The sequence below is a fragment of the Lacerta agilis genome, chromosome 10 (genome assembly GCF_009819535.1).
Source record: "Lacerta agilis isolate rLacAgi1 chromosome 10, rLacAgi1.pri, whole genome shotgun sequence".
NCBI classification, from domain to species: domain Eukaryota; kingdom Metazoa; phylum Chordata; class Lepidosauria; order Squamata; family Lacertidae; genus Lacerta; species Lacerta agilis.
Genome location: NC_046321.1, coordinates 29,766,867 through 29,787,340, shown reverse-complemented (window position 1 = coordinate 29,787,340; position 20,474 = coordinate 29,766,867). Strand labels below are relative to the sequence as shown.

Here is a 20,474-nt window from a genome sequence, read left to right as displayed (position 1 = left end):
AGTACTGTAGCAGCAAAGGCGAGTTTCCCGCCCTTTCAAACATGTCTCTTAGCAGTGGGATCCTATTCCTATCTATCCACAGTTAAGTCCTATTGAGTTCAGTGGGACCTACTCGCGGGTAAGTGTGCAACGGATTGCAGCCTAAAAGTTTTAAAACATTTTAAAACGCCACGCTTGCAGCGTAAAAGGCTTCTACGTACAACTTGAGCGCCGAATTTGAGCTGAAAGGGCAAAATTTACTCTTCCTGTAGCTTGAATGAATGAATGGAAAACTAACCCTTCTAAAATCCGCTCTCTTACTTGCAATAATCCTGAAGGTTTATGTTTTTAAATTTTTCCGTTGTATATTGCTTTAACTTAAGCCGCTTGGAGACCTAGATGGTGAAAAGCTGGGGTATATTTTTTGGTAAAAAAGGAAGAATAGCAAGCAGCGAAGGGCCACAAACCACTGTCCCAGACCCACCGGGCCCTTCCAATATGCAACATGAAATGTAACGGCCTACTTGGCAATTAACAACTCTAAAAAGCAACAACACCACACATCGTAATACGAAATAAATGAGGAAGAACATGAACCCCTGTTTTTTGCTTGTACGTGAAATCCTACACTTATTCATTGTTTTCCGTGGGCTGTACGCCTGGGGAAGGGAAAAAAGCCTAAAGGAACCAGGAATATCCATGATCAGACAATGGAATTTGTTACTCTCATCTTTCCTATTTCTATGGAATGGTTGGCAGCCTGAAGTTTGCTCGGTGGTCCTCCTCTCAGTTATTCAAGTAATGCTCCCCCTGCGTTAAGTAACCCCGCCCACCAGTCAGTATGCGAACTGTTACTGCTAGGGAATGGATCTACGCTCCGCCCTTCCCCCCGCATCCTAACCAATAGCCCCGAATAACTCAGGTCACATTGTCCTCGTTGATGCCCGCCCACATGGAACCAAACCACGCTCGCCCCCTGGCCCCGCCCACCGGCTGTCTAGCGCCGTTCCCTCATAGAGGCGCCGTGACGGGCAACCTGGATTCGCCTTGTGGGGGCGGCGCATGCGTGCGGCGAACGTTCCCTTCCCCGCTGCCCTCCTCCCATCTTCTCTGTCCCCTTCTGTCAGTTAGCTATCACCCGCCGCAGGAGCAGGAGCCGGGCCGGCTGGGCTCCCCGCTTTCCCGGCCCCCCGCCCACCCACTAACCACCACTACCACTACCACTACCACTGGCCTCGGTGAAGAGCTTCCTTCCCCGTTGCCCCCTCCGTCCTCTTTCTGCCGCCCTCCGCCAATGCCATGGACTCGCCCCCGATGCTGCACCCGGTGAAGCTCTACGTTTACGACCTGTCCAAGGGCATGGCTCGACGCCTCAGCCCCATCATGCTCGGTAAGAGGAGCCCCGGGGGTGGGATGGAGAGGAGACCCCGTCGCCTCGGTTTCTGTCAGATGATGCCTGGGGTGGGTGGAGAAGAAGCCTTTGCCCTCCTCGTGTTATTGGGGAAGGGGGTGGCTGACGGCTCAAATGGGAGGGGGGAAGAGGACAGGCAGGGGTCCTACAGCCCTTCGCCGGGGAGTGGGAAAGGAGGTGATGTGGGTCTTGATCCTTAACCGCTGTCTGTGTTATGTACAGTACATTGATCCTTAACGGGCGCCGTCCTCCTCCCCCGCCCCCCGCACACATATGTTACGTAAGAGGCTTCTTCGGGACTTGGAGGGTGACCCGAAGTAATAGGGAAAGCGGTGATTTTACCTGTTCGCAATCCGAACAACTTTCTCTGTTTTCTCGTCCCAAAGGGGAGGTAGAGGGCTGGATTGCACAACTCAAAGGTGGAGGGTAGACGGGGGGTTACGTTAAGGAACAGCAGCAACTATACCCTTTCAACGTATCAGGAATGATATGCACAGTATCTGCACTTACCTCCAGGGTACGCCCCCCCAGTAGAAAGCTAACCGAGGAAGTAAGGACTATTCTTAGTACTGTACAGTACTGTATTGCACAGAACTGTTAGGCGTTTGTGTTTGGATGAAAGGGCTGCCGGTTTGAATCATTTACTTCCTTGTATTAAGTAGTTCTAGATGCTTAGTCATAACAGATCTAACAAGCCTAGAGTACATTAACTACTTTTCTATAAGTAGTGCTTTTTATGTGGTTTAACTAAGAAAAGAATATGGGAGCAAAGCATTGGACTGCTTTATGAAATATACTGTATAGTGTTGTGAGAATATGCTTCTTTTATCACATTCTTAGCTCTCCCTTCTATTTTTTACTTAAATTTCTATCTCTGAAAGTTGTCCAGGGCACCAAACACCAAAGCAGTAAACCAATACAGTTAAAAATAAACTAAAAACATATTTAAAACACTAAGAAACATGTAAAGCATACCTACACGGCTAGTAATTGCAAGGTTACAAAGAACAGTATTTTTAAGCCTTCAAATGCCTGAGTAAACAGGAATGGTTTTAAAGTCCTCCTGAATGTTAGCAGTGAGGGAAACAGGCAAAACACACCAGGGAGGGCATTTCATAAAGGGGAAACAGCCACCCAGAATGCCCTGTCATGGGTCATTCCCAACAAGGCAGCACCATCTTCAAGGGCAGCCCCACATTGCAGTAGTCAAGGCAGGAAGACAGTAGAGCATGGACAACTGAATCCAGGCTATCCAGGAACAGCCATAACTTGTGAACCAACTGGGCATATGCATTCATAGACAAAGAAACCACTTGAGACTACAGTGATGGGTTAGAGTCCAGGAGTTCTCCCGGGCTATGAACCTGTGCCTTCAGGGAGAGTGCAACCCCTCACAGAACAAGTTGTCCACCTAGTTTTTGGAGACAGAAACCGCTCACCCCACAGCACCTCCATCTTATCAGGATTCAGCCTCAGTTTATTGGCCTCCAACACTATCCAGACACCAGTGTCCAACATTTCTAGAGAGAATTCCTGGACACTTTCAGGAACAACCTGAAGAATATCACACAACCTGAAAGTAGAGTGTGGTTGCTTTTTGATATTGAAGTAAGGGTATGCAAAGTTACCAGAAATTACTCCTTCAGACATGTATGTGTTTGCAGACGAGGGCTTGCATACAAAAAGCAACCTATGTATTTTATACATTTCTGAAGATGAACATAACATTGTTCTGCAATTCCATTACAAGATTTACATTTCACTGCAAAATTTCTGTTCAACAATAGGTCTGTCATGAGTTATGAGAGGCAGGGGAGTTAAAGGACAACATTACAGACATAGAAGCATTTCATTTATACATACAGACTAGAAGTTTAGAATAATAGTTTGCATCCTAAAATGAGTTAACTTAATGAAGCTCACTGAAGGAAATCTCCACATCTGAGTTTGCACTGTCACTATGAACAAGGAAAGTTTCACAACAGATGATCCATTTAGCCTGCATGGAATATAAGTACCTCCCACACTGAACTCTATTCTACTTAAGGCTGGGCTTTTGCTTTTATTCTGCAGACTTATGCAAGTTATTCCACATTCTTTCCCAAGAAACAGGGGAAGTATATTTGTATGTGATAAATACAGCAATTCCTTTTTCCAATAAATGTAGATTAAAAGGAGCCACTAGGTAACTGAATGAGAACTGATTCACACAAATCAGTGATTCCAATTTAATTTATATTGGTTTCAGCTATCTCTGTTTCTACCAGCAAGCCAGTACAAGTATCTTAAAGCTAAACCTGCAGCCTTATGTGTTGACACCTACTCTGAAGTGCACAGGCACAGGACTGAAGCAATATGTAGGGAATTGGGCAGGGGGGAATATTACTGGGATTTTCCCAGGTTAGAATTTTTAAAAAATGTACTTTCACTGTTGTATTCAAACTTCATGCATTTTGAAGGTTAATATTAAAGATACAGAAACTCCAAACTGCTTGGTCAGAAGTGAACACAAAAAGAGAAATAAATACATTTTACCTGACAAGGACTTACATGATTTGTACTATAAGAAAGATTAACATTTATAATAAATCATCATGATAGAGTTCTACGCATTATACTTCACAGCCTACCCCTGTCCCCAGGTCCCACCCATAATTTCCTCTAGTAATTGTCATTCTAACAGAAGTGAGAAGAACTACCTTTCAGAAGTTTACAAAAAGTTGCTCCGCCTGGTTATTTGGACATTCATATGCACTGCAGGCCAGTAACTGTTTGCAAGCCTGGCAAATCTGTTGTCTAATACAGTAGTTATAGGACCTTTTGCATCATGTCTCATCTTCTGAGCTGTTTGTAAAGTACCGTATTTTTCGCTCCATAAGACGCACTTTTCCCCTCCTGAAAAGGAAGGGAAAATGTTGCTGCGTCTTATGGAGCGAAGGCTTCGCTCCCTGCGGCCTCCCCCCACCCTGATTTCGGGCACTGGGTGCTGCATCGGCGCGGGGAGCTGGGCGGTGGGGGAGGCAGCCGGGATCCCAGCTGCTTCCTCCACCACTCAGTGCCCGAAATCAGGATTTTTGGATCGACGCGGGGCGCTGGGTGGTGGAGAAAGCAGCCGGGATCCCAGCTGCTTCCTCCACCACCCAGCACCCCGCGCCGATCCAAAAAGCAGGCTTTCTGCATCGGCGCGGGGAGGTGGGCGGTGGGGAAAGCAGCCGGGATCCCAGCTGCTTCCTCCACCACCCAGCACCCCGCACCGATCCAAAAAGCAGGCTTTCTGCATTGGCGCGGGGAGGTGGGCGGTGGGGAAAGCAGCCGGGATCCCAGCTGCTTCCTCCACCACCCAGCACCCCGCGCCGATCCAAAAAGCAGGCTTTCTGCATCGGCGCGGGGAGGTGGGCGGTGGGGAAAGCAGCCGGGATCCCAGCTGCTTCCTCCACCACCCAGCGCCCGAAATCAGGCTTTTTGGATCGACGCGGGGCGCTGGGTGGTGGAGAAAGCAGCCGGGATCCCAGCTGCTTCCTCCACCACCCAGCACCCCGCGCCGATCCAAAAAGCAGGCTTTCTGCATCGGCGCGGGGAGCTGGGCGGTGGGGAAAGCAGCCGGGATCCCAGCTGCTTTCTCCACCACCCAGCGCCCGAAATCAGGCTTTTTGGAGCAGCGCTGGGTGCTGGGTGGTGGAGGAAGCAGCTGCTTTCTCCACCACCCCACACCCTGTGCTCATCCCACTTGCTTTGAAGGGAGCTGGGGACAAGGGGTGAACGCTCACCCCTTCTCCCCTGCTCCCTTTAAAAAAAACGGGGATGAGCCTTTTTGAAGGGGTGCATGGTGCCCCTTCAGAGAGGCTCATCCCCGCTTTTTTTAAAGGCAGCGGGGGAGAAGGGCTGAGCGTTCACCCCTTCTCCCCAGCTGTCTTTAAATCTTTAAACCTCCCCAACACCAGCGAAAGTGGGGTGGGAGGACAGGAAGCCCTACATCATCACTACTGGGCTTCCCCTTTCTCTGCCCCACTTTCGCTGGTGTCGGCAGGGTGGGAGAGGCAGGGGAGGCCCGTAGCATGTTCCTCTCCCAGTCCCTCCACCGCTGCTGCCTCCTTCGCTCCCCCTCCCAGCCTTTTAGAGGAGGAAAACCAGAAAAATATTTTTTCCCTGGTTTCCTCCTGTAAAAACGAGGTGCGCCCTATGGTCCGGAGCGTCCTATGGAGCGAAAAATACGGTAAAACATGTTGCTTTCAGAAATCAGCACTGTGTCCTATTCAGAAAGTCTGAATTCTTCCCCTGTAATCATAAAACCCAGGGATTAGAGCACAAGCTCTTCCTAATTCCATCAAATACCAACTTTAGGGTAGGGGAGAACACTATTTTTCCTGCTTTTTCTTTTAGAAAGGCACTGTTATGAGTTTACATGTAAGTGTATTGTAGGGAAATGTGAATTAGTGGAAAGTGAGTAACAGATTGCAACATGCAAACTGAGTTCCTAATGATCCTTTTCTTTTTATATGCAGGTAAGCAGCTGGATGGCATTTGGTGAGTAGCTAGACTTAAAATTAATTGGTGTTTTCATAGCATAAAACATTTCCACAATTATGTGCTACACAAACTATTTCATGAGTGTTTGGGAAAGTAGCAACACCAAATTAGGCCGTGTTATTAGGTGCTTTGCATGGTCCTTTCAATGCTGGATGGTGCTGCCTCACATTTTGGAGAAAGGGCTCATTCACACACTTTCTAGGCAATTTGATTAGAGACTCATTAATTATTTTCACAGTTTGTAAGGACAGAAAATGCTGTCTGAAATTAGGTAAGGATCTGTTTGTTTGTTTTTCAATAGTCTTCCTAAACAGATTGATATAGGACTATATGAGGCTAGAGGCTGCAGGTAACTTTTAGTCTTGGTCATGTTTAATCTCTGGTGTATCTGGCTACTTATATGTTTCTACCTGTCTTGTTTGCCACCCCCTTCAGGCACACTTCCATAGTTGTTCACAGGGATGAGTTCTTCTATGGTAGTGGTGGGATCGCCAGTTGTCCACCTGTAAGTCTTCGAACTTCTTTTCTATACCTACTTTTCCCTCTCTTATTTTTCCCAATATTTTTTTGTTGATTTGTTTCTGTATCCCATTCAGAAAAATAGCAAAATAGCAAGTACAGTAACTGGAATATTTAGTGCACTATGGCCAGCTCTTGAACATCCAGTACATTATGCTCTAAAGCAAGGGTGGGGAAGCTCCAGCTCTCAGGCTCCTCAGTTGGCCTGAGATGCGATTTCAGCCAAGGCACACCCACTTGCTCTACACCTGGTCATGTAGGATGTCAGGTGTTGGGTAGGTAAAGATGGGGCTTGAATGAAAGGGACAACAGGCACTGCTGAACAGCCTTTTTCACAGTGCTTCCCAAGCGCCCAACAGTCAGTTGATTGGCAGAACTTCAGAAATGCTGTTCAAGGTACTTTGCAAGCCCAGTGCTTAGCACATGGAAATGATTCCACAAGGGGCAGTGCAAGCTTCCTTTGGAAAGAAAAAAAATGCACCATTTTTAAAAGGTGCGTTAATTTTATTTCCAAAGGAAGTTGTTGTATTCAAAGCACTTCAAACAGCTTTCGCTGCAGAGGAGATATTCCAGTTTTAGGAGCATTTACCTCTGCAGAGACTTCAACGGGACTCCCTCTAATCAAAAATCAGCTGTTAGTTAAAAGGAGCTTATTTCAAGGTGGTCCCTGTGCCAATCATTGGCACTGAAGGGATATATTGAAAAGAGGCTGTTCTAACCGTTGATCATCAACTTGCTTTTAACTTTGACATGTGTCAGTCTCCTGAAGTCTTTATTATGTCAGGTGATTGACAGGTAGATGATCCAACCCACCTACTAAAGTTGGTCCATGGTTGGGGGAAGATAAGTATCTAGGCCATCAGCAGGATCCAGTTCCCCACCCCCGCTCTAAACCACTTATTCAATCAAACTTGGTGTAATTTTAATGTATAGTGAAACTGAAATGTTTTCCTCTCATAGCTGATACAGTACTGAGGTCCTAAGCCCCTCTTAATCCACAATACAGTATTTCTCCCTTTTTCAAGCTGATTTGTAAGCAACAAAGCAGAGTAGGAATCAAATTTGGTTATCTTTTTCCTTCTGTTCACCACCTCCAAACTGAGGATGTGCAAGAGTCCTTCTGGAACTTGACTGCTATAAGCTCTTACTAGTGTTTTGGGAAATATGGTAATTGATGTGAGCATTTTGGGGGGGGGTGCAGAAATATTTCAGCATTATATATTCCCCAAAGGAGACTGGTAAATTGTTCTTGATGTCTGAATATCCTCCTGCATATACACTTCACAGGGTGGGACTCTGCTTGGGCCCCCAGACTCTATTGTAGACCTGGGATGCTCAGAAGTTTCAGAAGAGCTGTTCTTGGAATACTTGTCCTCATTGGGTGAATCTATATTCCGGTGAGAGAATGCTGCTTCGTTTCTATTCTAATATTCTGGTGACTGCATGTAATTCCTGTTGCTAGGGATGCCCATGCCCCTTCCTGCCAAGCTGCTTCACTATTGAGTTATGGTTAGTTAAATTAGAATTGTGTCATAATCTTAGAATGGTAAGTGAGTTCTAAATAGTTTCTGTACTTCAATACAGTACACAACTGCATGTAGATTGAAGTCTCAACACGCTTTGTGTGTTAAAAAGTGATTTGGAGAAGAAAGGATTTTTAGTGGAGAAGCAGTTGGGGGATGGAATGCTTAACCCATTTCCTGCTTGTAGCCTTTCAATTCCAGATTCCCAAATAGGCAAATATGCCTGTACATTTTGAACCAAATGAAGAGAGGCCAATTTGGTGCAAAGTTGCAAGCAGGAAACAGGTTAAATCTCACCTCTAGCTTCTCCATTTGACATTCCCCCTACATAGCTGCTCTTAACACGGGTCTGAGTGTTATGGGGTGAATTAGCTTTATATGCACACGCACACACAGTATATATTCCTGTAATCCCTCTGAAAGACGTCGGTCTTGCTATATTCATTCATTATTATTCTCTCTGAACTTCTTTTTCTTGGGGTCATAGAGGAGAGGCTTATAACCTTTTTGACCATAACTGCAATACATTCAGCAATGAAGTGGCACAATTCTTGACAGGGAGGAAGATCCCTTCCTACATCACTGACCTTCCATCTGAAGTTCTTGCAACGTAAGTAGAGTCCTCTTTTTTATTACATCCATATTATTGATGCCAAATTTAACAGCCATGGCTTTTCAGGAATACTGAGGACATGGCACAGATTTTACTAGCTTGGAATACAGATATATCTTTCAGACGGACTTGCAACCAAATGACACTAAGATCTAAACTATGATAAACACCCTTTTCCAAAAAAGCAGTCTGCAACTGATAGCAGTTATTTTGAAAACAAAGCAACTGCAGGGCCCCATTCCAGAACATTTTCCCAATCAATATTGGGGGGGTCTGTGTTGGTTTCCTCCATTGCTTCTATTTGCCCCTGGAGGTGATGTTTGCAATCAACAGCACTTTCAGGGAGGGTTATGTGTCACAGGAAACCAGGGCAGGGCCCTAATCTAGTTAAGGTACTTGTGGCTGCTTTTTCATCAAAATAAAAGTGGCTGGCTTAAGCATGCTTCTAAAAAGCATGCTTATTGTAACATGTTGTTTAAGCCTAAGAGGGGTACTGTTTCATCTTTAGAGAATGTAATTCTCTAAAGAGCTTTTAGGACTAAAGAGCTTTTAGGCTATTTTATAAAATAAGCAAGTTGTGGGGGCAGGTGGCAGAGAAACAATAGTAGGTGCTCTTACCAAAGTTATGTTTGAAGTGACTTACTCAAAACTCTGTGGAAACACAGCAGTGGCTGGAGATGAACCTTGGACTTCTTTGGACATGAAACTTGTTGGAACATGTGGTTGTTAGTTGCATTAGTTAGGAGTATTGTCAGTTTTCAGTCCTGTCTGCTTTGGGCTGGACTAGCTCAAAAGCATTACAAGCATTGCATTGCTTTGAAAAGTACATCTGTAGAGGAGGGTTCAGTGGGTTGCACACCCTGTTATGCATCTAGGCCCATCTAAAACAGCCATGGAAAATAGATGCAGCATGCAGTTTGAAACAAATATTCCCCAATATGGCTTGCAATATGGGAGAATGCTGGAACACAATTCTCCGCCTATTACATTGCCAGCTGTGGCACAAATGGAGAGGTGCAACACCCCATTCTTCTCTATAAGCAGCTTTGTTTTTCATTTTACTTGAGAACCCGTTTGTTTTTAGAGTGCTTGGAAAACTTAAACTCTCTCTTCCCCAACCATCCCTTATGTCTTTCTTATGGCTTCAGACCTTTTGGACAAGCTCTACGGCCTCTCCTCGACTCTATTCAGATCCAGCCACCTGGAGGAAATAATTTCAGCAGGCATAATGGACAGAGCTAGCATACCTGGTGGAAAGTGCCTCAATTCACCACGGCATTTACTTTTTAAACTCCAGTGTACCAGATTCCTATCTTATCATTCATGCCAGCGTTAACAGCAAGATGGTGCGCCAGACTTTCCAGGGAGAGCATTTACTGGATTGCATGTGATACAATGCTACCGGGGGAAAATGGTCATAAAGTCAAATAGCGTATTTACTTACTAAATTTGTTTTTGTCTTGGTTATGTTTGGGTGCTTTTGAAATATCCCTTGCTGAGAAAATGGAGATTAGGAAACCCATTGCACAACTTAAGTAATGCGAGTGGCACCGAGTATGCTAGTCTAAGCCATTCCTCGCAAGACTTGCTTATTTTCATTACCCTTGTTACTGTGTATTTCTGGCAGAAATAACCTAAAAGGTGTGAGTCGTGCAACACTGAAGTTCCTAATACTAACTCAGTGCTAAGCTTGAATGTTCCTTTAATTCTTTTGTAGGAGGGGAAAAGCTAAAAACAGTCACTGTAAACTAATTTTTGTCTTAATTTGATAATATAGGTTAGTTCCTTTATGGCAGTAATCTCTATGGTAAACTACTGAATGGATTTCTAATTCTGAGTATGAGTGACTGCAAGTCATTCAAGTCTTGCAATACCTAAAGTGGACTGGAGACTGTGTATGTTCTCTCCAGTGTCAGGTGAGATCATCCCCGGAAATAATTTTTAACCCTATGTGAAGAAAAACGTGTTAGAACTGGGATCTCACCTCCTCAGCAGTCTACCCATGTTAAACAGAAAAGTCTATAAACAGAAAAGTCTGTTTGATTACATACCTTCTATCACAATTATTTTTTTAAGGTAAGACAAAGGCTGTTAATTGCTAAATAATAGCTGCTCTGGAACAAAGTCCAAAATCAATATTATCATCCACTATTTAAGGAAGAGGGAGCTTGGTTCTCAAACTAGACATGTCTTAAGAACATGATTGAAAAATATCTACCCTGTCATGTTTGTTCAGTGGTTAGGAACTTTTCCCACACCATGGTCCCTATCTGGATCAGGAGTCCCTGCAGCTGCTTTTGCAAACAAAGAGACACAATTGGTCTAAGTACATTTCTGAACCATCTGCTTAAAAGTCACATATACCAGTAATCCAAAACATCATGTCTTCCAGATTTTTTGAAGATTATATTTGGTGGGTCATCTATTCAGGAACAGAAGCAAAAGGATCATTCTTTCCTCACCTTTTCTCTTCCCTCTCAAGAGCATTTTTCAGGAAAGCATTATGGAGCAATAGCTGCTACCATTTGAAAATGCCCTGTCTGCCTAATAAAGGCCTTTGCCAAATTCAAAATGATCAATTCATTACTGAATATCAATCAACTCTGAAAGGTCTATGCCCTTTTTTTAACAATAGGATGATTCCCCCCCCCCCGCCCCAATAACTAACGCTCCTGAAAGATGCACAGTGGAAAGCTATAATTTTCTGTTCATACATGGCAGGAACAGGGGGACTCTGTTAATGCTCAGTGATAATATTCACATGTACCCTAAAATACAGCAGTATTCACTAATTTGTTAATTTGAAATACAACCCTAAACAAGCAGCTAGATTACCATCTGAGAAGATGGTGTGTATGCCTTTAGGTTGAGGCAGCAGGAAAGGCTACTCTCTTGCCCCATGCCACCACCATTCATCTCTTTCCGGGTATGGAATTCTTCCAATGGCAGGCCGTAAAGGAAGGGATGAAGAGAGTGGTGAAGGAATTGGGTAACCACCTCTGCTGCTTCAGAACCTTTGGACAAGATCTCCAGATTGCAACCTGGCAACCTCATGTGTTCTGCTGGTAGCATTTTAAACCTGTTTTGATGGCCATTTCTGTGTGTGAAGTAGGGTAGCAGTAAATCTGGTCCTTTATGTTCTTTCAATAGATCATCTTCTGCTTGTAAAAACACACTTGTCTCCCCTCATTTATTACAATGGATGGGGGTTTGTGGTAGGAGAGAAGAACAGCAGTCTAGTAACCATTAAAAAACCACCCTGCTGAAAGTTGCCAGAGCACTGAACAACTCTATGCTAAAGTTTTTTCCTTCCATTGCTACAACTACAACCAAAGCTTATCTATTTCCTACTTAAGTCCATAGAGTTCAATGGAACATACTTTGTAGTAAGCATGTTTTAGGTTTTCAGCTTGAGAAATGCCAGCAGTTCGTTTTTACCTTTGTATACCATAAACATTCCTTCTATTCTATTCCTTCCTACATGCCTTTCTCCAGCTGACTGGTGCATCTGGCCAGATAGAGAAGTGGAATAAGTCCTGGAACTTACTTGACCACCCTTCCAAGCACTTTCCTTCCCGCAACTTCAGGAATGTGCAGTGTGATCTGGTGTATGTTTACTCAGAAGTAAGTCCCACTGATTTCAATGGGCCATACTCCCAAGCAAGTACATATAGGATTGCAGCTTTGGACATCTTCACTGGGACTGAAAGTAGTTGATGCCTCTTGCATTATGGAACCTAATTTGTCCCCCGCTGCTGTTTCCAGTAAAGAGATGAGCCTGTTTCTGTTCTGTAATGTGTATGGGCTCTTTCTTCACTTGTGTGCAATAATGATTAGAGCCTCTGCATCTAGGAAAGTTCTAGAAGAAGCTGCATTTTAGGACATAAACTATCCAGTTGTATCTTCTACCCCCTATCAGTTAACATGGTTGAGTATGGATATTCCATAGTCAAGGGCTTGTTTTAAAACGATTAAACAGGACAGCCATGTTCACACCCAGCATTCCACTCAGTCCCATGTATTTATAAAAAATGAAACGTGTATATGTGTGTAAATGGATAGATACACTTCCAGCTTAAACTGGCTGACAGTGGGCAGGGGAACCTGAATCCGCTCTTGTATGAGAGCAGAGTCTTGGTTCAAGTGATGGATCTGTCATTTCTGGGGATTCCATTTTGCCATTTTATAATTAAAATAAAGCCTTTGCCAGAAATGAGTTTGGTCTCTTTCGTTGTTTTTTTGTTTTATCATCACTGTTCCTGTTTAATAGTCTGGAATTGTACTGTATTATACAAGTCATATCATTTATTATATTATTAACCCCCCCCCCCCCCGTCATCCTAAGGTCCCAGGGTGGGTTGCAGTATTAAAAACAAATCAATCAAACAGTTTAGGAAAAAGAGCACGGGTAGAGTCTACTCCTCCCATCATCCCTGGCCATTGGCCATACCATCTGGGACTGATGAGATTATCTAGGCCTTCTTAATAGGAAGTTGCTTGTCTGGAAAAGGGGCCTCAGAAGCCTGAGGTAGAAAAAGATTCCACGACTCAGAAGGTAGCTATAGCTCCTAATCGTTTCCCAACATTCGCAGAAGAGGAACAATTAGAATGAATTATGAAGAGAAAATACATGCAAATGTAACATGACAATGCAGAACTTGGGGTATTTTAGCTCTGAATTTGGTTCAAGCATACATACATGCGGAATAACCCAAAGCCTTAGAATCTAAGGCTTGGAATAAGGGAGCTGAAACTCCAGTCTCATCATATCCTTTGTAAAGTATTCCTGATGCACATAAGATGCCACAGTGGAGGAATACAGTGCTCTTCTAGCCAATATAAAAATGGTACGAAAGCTGTGTAAAGAGCTACATAGTGGCCCAAGTCGATTGAGTGAAGCAGAAAGATTATGACTGACCAGGAGATGAACGTACTATTAGCAATAAATTTGTCACAACTATGATGGCTTGGTAGAATGTCAACTCATTTCTTACAATACATTACCATTAGGTGGCACTAGTAGGTGCCTGTTCTTAGTTCTTCAGACCTTTAACATACCAGTGGTACCTTGGGTTACAAACGCTTCAGGTAAAGAACTTTGCCCCAGGATGAGAATGGAAAGCGGCAGCAGGACACCCCATTAGTGAAAGTGCACCTCAGGTTAAGAATGGACCTCCAGAACGAATTAAGTTCGTAACCTGAGGTACCACTGTATTGGGCCTTAAGCTAGAAGTTACACATGGGACTTGCATGGGAACATACTTTATCCCTACTTTTAGTAAGGAAAAGTAGCTTCAGAAGGCAATGATTTTCAGTGGACAAGGAGTGTGGCTGGCTGGCGCGTAATCTATGGTGAGCCGAGGCCCCCCCAAAAAAAAATTAATGAGGGGGCTGGGCCCCCTCAATATTCCTCAGTCGGACAGGTCCCATTGGGCCCTCCCACAACTGCAACGGGCTTTGTCGGGCCCTCCCACGGCTGCAACTAGGCCCCATCAGGCTTTTTGGAGGGTGTGCCAGGCCCGTTGGGCCTCCTCCCACCATGTGACATCACATGCACCACACACATGATGTCACACGCGCACTGGGCTCCCCCAATGTCGGGCAGAACCCGGCACACCTGGTGGGTGGTTAAACCTTTCCACATATGCCCTTTTTCTACTGCCACAACACCCTCCAGCCTACTATCTGCTTAGACCAGAAGTAGCTAATGTGTGAACGAACCCCTGGCTCACGTTGGGCTACAATTCACATCATCCCTGACATGCTGGCTGGAGCTGATGGGAGTTCAACAAGCTTTGGAGGGCCAAAAGTTCCCCATCCCACTGCACTGCTGATTCCATTTCTGTCCTGCTTGTAGGCAAGAGACTAGAAGGACTGGTCCCTCAAATGATTTAATCAAATTAAATTTACCCACTGCCTCTCCTGATGTACATTCTTTAGACAGACAGAACTGAACATCACCTGCATATTGCTGTTCTCTCTCAGTGGCTTCATATAGATTTTTAAATAGCACAGAATCTTTGAGAGGCACAGCAAAATGCTATGCATTGTTCCCCAGAACTACCTTTTGGTACCAGACACAAATGGAAACAGAAACACTGCACCATTGTGCCTCCTACTCCTAATTCATATGGCTAGTTCAAGAGGATACAATGATAAATGAAATCAAAACCCACTGAGAGGTTCAGCAGAATCAACAATTGCATTAACTCTGTCTCTATCCCAGAATAGGGATATCAGGATAATCAGGGTGATTTTGGCACCAAAACCGGACCTGAAACCTGATTGAAATGGGTCTAAAATCAGTTTCCTCCAAGAGTCCTGGAATCATATATGGTCAACACCCAAAAAGGGGGGGGTATTAGTGACCATAATTAGTGATAATTATTAACTTCTTCAAGGTTAGAGAGGTTTTTTAAAGGAATTGTGGGGCTACTTCTTCCTTCAACCGGTATTAGCTTGTGTTGTTGCTTTTCCTCTGAATCCCAAAGCTCATTTCCACTGCCACTGGCATTTGTATTGCCTAAAGTTAGCTTCTCCCAGATAATATCAGCCCATATTATGATCTCTGGTCACAGCAGGAGGTGCAAATCAAATATCAAACTCACCTCTCAGCTTCTGTTCTCTCTTGAACATCAGAGACTTATGGTTGTGATCAAAGGCAGGACGAAAACCGTATCACCTTCATACATCCTTGCACAAGTTCAGCCTTGGTAAAGGTGGTAAAATGAGTGTGCATTTCTCTCTCCTAGGTTACAGAGGAGCAAAGGGATCCTGACTTTCTCACTAAGCGGCTGTATAGTGTTGACGCATTCAGAATCACCTGGGACTGTGGCTGGCTTTTTGCCAAGCTCAGCTTCATTAAGGAGCAATAGCAAATATCCACAGAGAGAGTTATAATGGCCATGCTGCACCCTTTCCATATTTAGTAACGCTGAACTTGGTTCCTTAGTGCTCAGCCTTCGTTTCTCAGATATCTGTCAGAGTGAGATTCTTTAGGCAAAAAAAAAAAGTTATGTGGGGAAAAATAGGGGTATCCCAAAAACTTTCAGCGCCCTTAACAAAGTACAGTTCCTAGGATTCTTTGAGGGAAGCCAAAATTGTTAAAGTGGTCTCATAGTCATAGCACTTTAACTTTTTATGCTGCGGATATGGCCTGGCAATAAAAATAGAATAAAGGTAAGGGACTAACAATGTGCTGCCCTCTCATGAAACTCAAGATCAGCTGCTTAAAATAGCTGGTTCACAATGCCTAGTGGTTCAGTTTTGCCTATGGCCCATACTTGTTTTTAAAAATCTCTTATTTATTCAAATTTGGTATTTTCTTAACACACATATTTCAGATAAATTTTAAATAGTTCCTTAATGGACACAGTTTCCTGATGAAGTGCTATCACTAGATTTTTTTAACTGAAATGTCTGCTTAATTTTGAACTTTTAGTAATTCTGTTTCTGCACCCACACACGGGATGCCTTTGCGCTATAATCATTCTAAGAACTTTCCACTTGCAGCACCACAGACTGAGTGGCTGCCTTTGGTCACGCCACCAGTTTGAAGCAAGTCAAGCCTCAATTCCCTTCTGTAAAATAAATGGGAAAGATAAAACTGAGCTTAGCCGATCTAGCCTTTTAAAAAAAAAAAAAAAAAAAAAAAAAACCATACAGGGCAGCACTAAATGGTACGTAGCAGAAACAGATAAAGGGGAATTTTTATTTATTTCATAAAATTGATATACTGCTTGATTGTAGAAAACCTCAAAGCAGTTAACAAAAAGTTTTTGTGGACTAACATCTCTTTAGAAACCCTGCTGCAATTCATAGCTTGGCCTATCCCAGCTATACAGTTGCTTGGGCACGGCAACATTTCATTTTAAATGCAGTTGCATGTGACCCTGGAATGATCCTATGCATGCAACTAAATGTTCTGTGCCTTCTCTGGCCACTTCCAAGACCATAACACAGAAGAACGATGACAGGTGAAAGATATCACACTAGCCTGAGCACTTGGAAATCATGGCTGGTACTGCGCTTTGTGCCTCCTCTCTTGAGGCATTGTGTCCTGTACCCCATTCCCCATCCGAACTAAGATTATAGTCCTGCTGAGATCCAAAAGGGAATATGGTGACTATTCAAGCTTTTTAAAGTTTCAAAATAATGTCCCAATAACTTAATCTTAGGGGATCCAAAAGACAGTGCTTTCTGTTGCATGGCTAACATTACTTTTCCAGCAATTATTATTCATGAGGAAAATGTATATATGTTTTATTCTATAATAAATTAGTGCCACTGAATCTTTAACAAGCTATTTAAATTATAGCTCACCATAATTTCAAGAAGTTACCGCAGCTGCCTTCTAAAGCCAAATATTTTGCCAGGTCTGGGAGAAGGATGAACACATGATAATAATGCCTGCATTGAGCAAGGCTAGCACTTGTGATAACTGTTCTGTTTGAGCAATTTGTTGCCACAACTCCGACACAGTAATCTTTGATTTATCATTTGCATCCAAATGCGATGATTGATGGCTTCGGGTTCATCCCAGCATTCAGGACAAATGAACAAATGTAATCATGCCATGCAGCTATCAGGCATAGACAGATGACTTCATTGTTATCTGGGAGAGTGAACTGTCATATCTTTCCTATGATTTCACCAATTATATCAGCATGAACTAACTATTATTGCAAACAATATGCCCAGTCCTGAAGGCAGGAAGCATTTCAGCATGATTTTGTTTGGAATCCTATACCTCTATTTGAAATTGGCTGGACCTACTTTAGTTTGATAGCTTTCAGATTGCTCTATCAGTCTACCTGCTTTTCCTCAGTATTTAGATGTTAGTACAAATTGGAATGCTATTCTAGAATTTTGGAAGTTTTGATCTCCATCCCTGTGGTATATTGTTATGGGTTTGCAGTGGGTGGGGGATGATCCCCTAGAATTCCTGGGTGCCATGTTCTCCCCATAATTTCTGAAATTAGTAAATGTGGGGTTTGATCAATGGATTTAGCAACACCTAAAAATAAGTCAAGCCAACTTCCTCAGGAGACTGGCAGAGAGAGGTGCCATCAAAGAACAAAACAGGTGGTGGGAAAGTCATTACCCTGACAAAAGGCACCCAGCAGTGTGGCAATTAGCAAAAGACAATAGCAGAGTTGGGAGGGGGAGGTTGCCAGAGTTACAGGGGGCATGTTGTCACCACAGGAAAAAGTGCCCCTTTTGCATGAGACTTCCTCTTGAGAGGTGATGCACAGAACCCTCTCTACATCCAGACTCAGGTGTAAATATGTATAAACAAACCATATTTCAAAAAGAGACTAGAGTCTACACTGTGCCTCATTTTTGCCAAAGGAAACACAAACCCTGGTTAAGTGTCAAAACCCCTGGAATCTCATGCTGCTTGGCAGAGATCAGGTTGGCTGGTAAAAAATAAATTGTCCGATACTTTGAGCAAAGAACCAGTTGAATGAAGATTCAGCCATCCAACACGTGTACATGGACTAAAGGAGGCCCATTTGTCCTTTGCTTCAGGCAGCAAAATGTTCAGGGCCAGCTCTAATCATGTCCCTAATTGCATCAGGGTGAAATATTAGTGTGAAACCTTCCAGCAGCCACCTAAGATGACTAATGCAATAAATAAACAAAGAAAGGGAATGTGCTGTTTGTTATGGCAACAACAAAATTGTATACAAGCAGGAAACACCATCAAAGCATTCCTGACAGATGGCTGTCAAGCCTCTGCTTAAAGACCTCCAAAGAAGAAGACTCCACTCCACCACACTCCTTGGCAGCAAATTCCACTGTCGAACAGCTCTTACTGTCAGGAAGTTCTTCCTAATGTTTAGGTGGAATCTTCTTTCTTGTAGTTTGAATCCATTGCTCCGTGTCCGCTTCTCTGGAGCCGCAGAAAACAACCTTTCTCCCTCCTCTATATGACATCCTTTTATATATTTGAACATGGCTATCATATCACCCCTTAACCTTCTCTTCTCCAGGCTAAAAATACCCAGCTCCCTAAGCCATTCCTCATAAGGCATCGTTTCCAGGCCTTTGACCATTTTGGTTGCCTTCCTCTGGACACGTTCCAGCTTGTCAGTATCCTTCTTGAACTGTGGTGCCCAGAACTGGACACAGTATTCCAGGTGAGATCTGAAAAGAGCGGAATACAGTGGTACTATTACTTCCCTTGATCTAGATGCTATACTCCTATTGATGCAGCCCAGAATTGCATTGGCTTTTTTAGCTGCTGCATCACACTGTTGACTCATGTCAAGTTTATGGTCTACCAAGACTCCTAGATCCTTTTCACATGTACTGCTCTCAAGCCAGGTGTCACCCATCCTGTATTTGTGCCTTTCATTATTATTTTTTTGCCCAAGTGTAATACTTTACATTTCTCCCTGTTAAAATTAATCTTGTTTGCTTTGGCCCAGTTCTCTAATCTGTTAAGGTCATTTTGAAGTGTGATCCTGTCCTCTGGAGTATTAGCCACCCCTCCCAATTTGGTGTCATTGATGAAGATGTTGAATAAGACTGGGCCCAAGACAGAACCCTGTGGCGCCCCACTAGTCACTTCTCTCCAGGATGAAGAGGAGCCATTGATGAGCACCCTTTGGGTTCAGTCAGTCAGTCAGTTACAAAACCACTGAATGGTAGCATTGTCTGATTCTCATATTCCTGATTCTAATTTCCCATTTACAGCTCACTTGCTTAGGCGGTGTCTCTGACCTACTGCAGTTTTTCTGACATCCTTTTGTATACCTGGTATGTATGGAGTTTCACATACGACTTATTATTATTATCTCTCGCCCTGATCTGGCCACAGTGATCCATGCGACGGTCACCTCCAGACTTGACTATTGTAACTCGCTCTACGCGGGGCTGCCCCTAAAGCTGACCCAGAAACTCCAGCGGGTGCAGAATGCCGTGCCGAGGCTCCTTACCGGGTCTTTGCCGTGGGACCACATTCATCCAGTGCTTTACCAGCTGCACTGGCTCCCGGTGGAGTACAGGATCAGGTTTAAGGTGCTGGTTTTGACCTTTAAAGCCCTATGCGGTTTAGGACCCTCGTATTTAAGGGACCGCCTCTCCTGGTATGTCCCATGTAGGACCTTAAGGTCCTCAAATAATAATCTTTTGGAGGTCCCGAGCAACAAAGACGTTAGGTTGGCCTCAACTAGGGCCAGGGCCTTCTCAATATTGGCCCCGACTTGGTGGAACAGCCTATCACAAGAGACCAGGGCCCTGCGGGAGACGGAGCTGTTCCACCTGGCCTTTGGGTTGGTTTTTGTTTAATATTTATGCTTCAGCTTTTATTGGTGGGTTAATTTGAAATTGAGACCTGCAGTTTTAATTGAATTTTTAAATTTGTATTTTAATCTGTTATTTTAAATTGATCGTTTTTATGTTTTTTGTTGTGATTTTAATTGATGTTAGCCGCCCTGAGCCCGGTTTTCTGGCTGGGAAGGGCGGGGTATAAATAAAATTATTATTATTATTATTATTATTACTACTACTACTACTACCACTACTACTACTACTACTACTACCACTACATGTATTTTTACATCCCGCCTTTTCCCCTTACAGGGACTCGAGTTGGCTTACTGCTAAAAACATAGAATTCCTCGTGGAAGTGTTTTTTGTTCTGTGTTCCGCGTCGGTTTCTTCTGCTTGCTAAAACGTGATGGCGGGAAAAACCAAGACGACTATGTCAACACGTTAAGAGAAGTACCGCGGGCGTCCCTTACACCGCCGCCGCCGCCGCCGGAGGGGAACGGTGGCGGTGGGAATCTTTGCCCGGCTCTGCGTTGTTTTCCTCGGGAAGGACGAGGCAAGCTGAGTCGAAGGAGCCGCGCCGAGGTCCCTCCGCCCCACGGCGGGTGTACGTGTTGCCAGGCCG

The 20,474-nt window shown here is 43.9% G+C and overlaps 1 protein-coding gene across 1 annotated transcript; it reads left to right on the top strand.

Annotated features, from left to right (window-relative positions):
* The first annotated feature begins 1,204 nt into the window (after positions 1-1,204).
* On the top strand, positions 1,205-10,020 carry DESI1 (desumoylating isopeptidase 1). The gene is made up of 6 exons (XM_033161416.1): positions 1,205-1,369; positions 5,893-5,914; positions 6,353-6,422; positions 7,724-7,833; positions 8,447-8,569; positions 9,721-10,020. Exons 1-6 carry the CDS (start codon positions 1,279-1,281, stop codon positions 9,812-9,814), a joined length of 510 nt encoding a protein of 169 aa, XP_033017307.1. The 5' UTR covers positions 1,205-1,278; the 3' UTR covers positions 9,815-10,020.
* The last annotated feature ends 10,454 nt before the right edge of the window (positions 10,021-20,474 follow it).

Bases quoted from the DNA above. Each gene is read 5' to 3' on its own strand.
- DESI1 (XM_033161416.1), top strand. From the start codon at position 1,279: ATGGACTCGCCCCCGATGCTGCACCCGGTGAAGCTCTACGTTTACGAC. The intron at 5,915-6,352 runs GTGAGTAGCTAG...CACCCCCTTCAG, and splicing joins AAGCAGCTGGATGGCATTTG to GCACACTTCCATAGTTGTTC. The intron at 8,570-9,720 runs GTAAGTAGAGTC...TTATGGCTTCAG, and splicing joins CCATCTGAAGTTCTTGCAAC to ACCTTTTGGACAAGCTCTAC.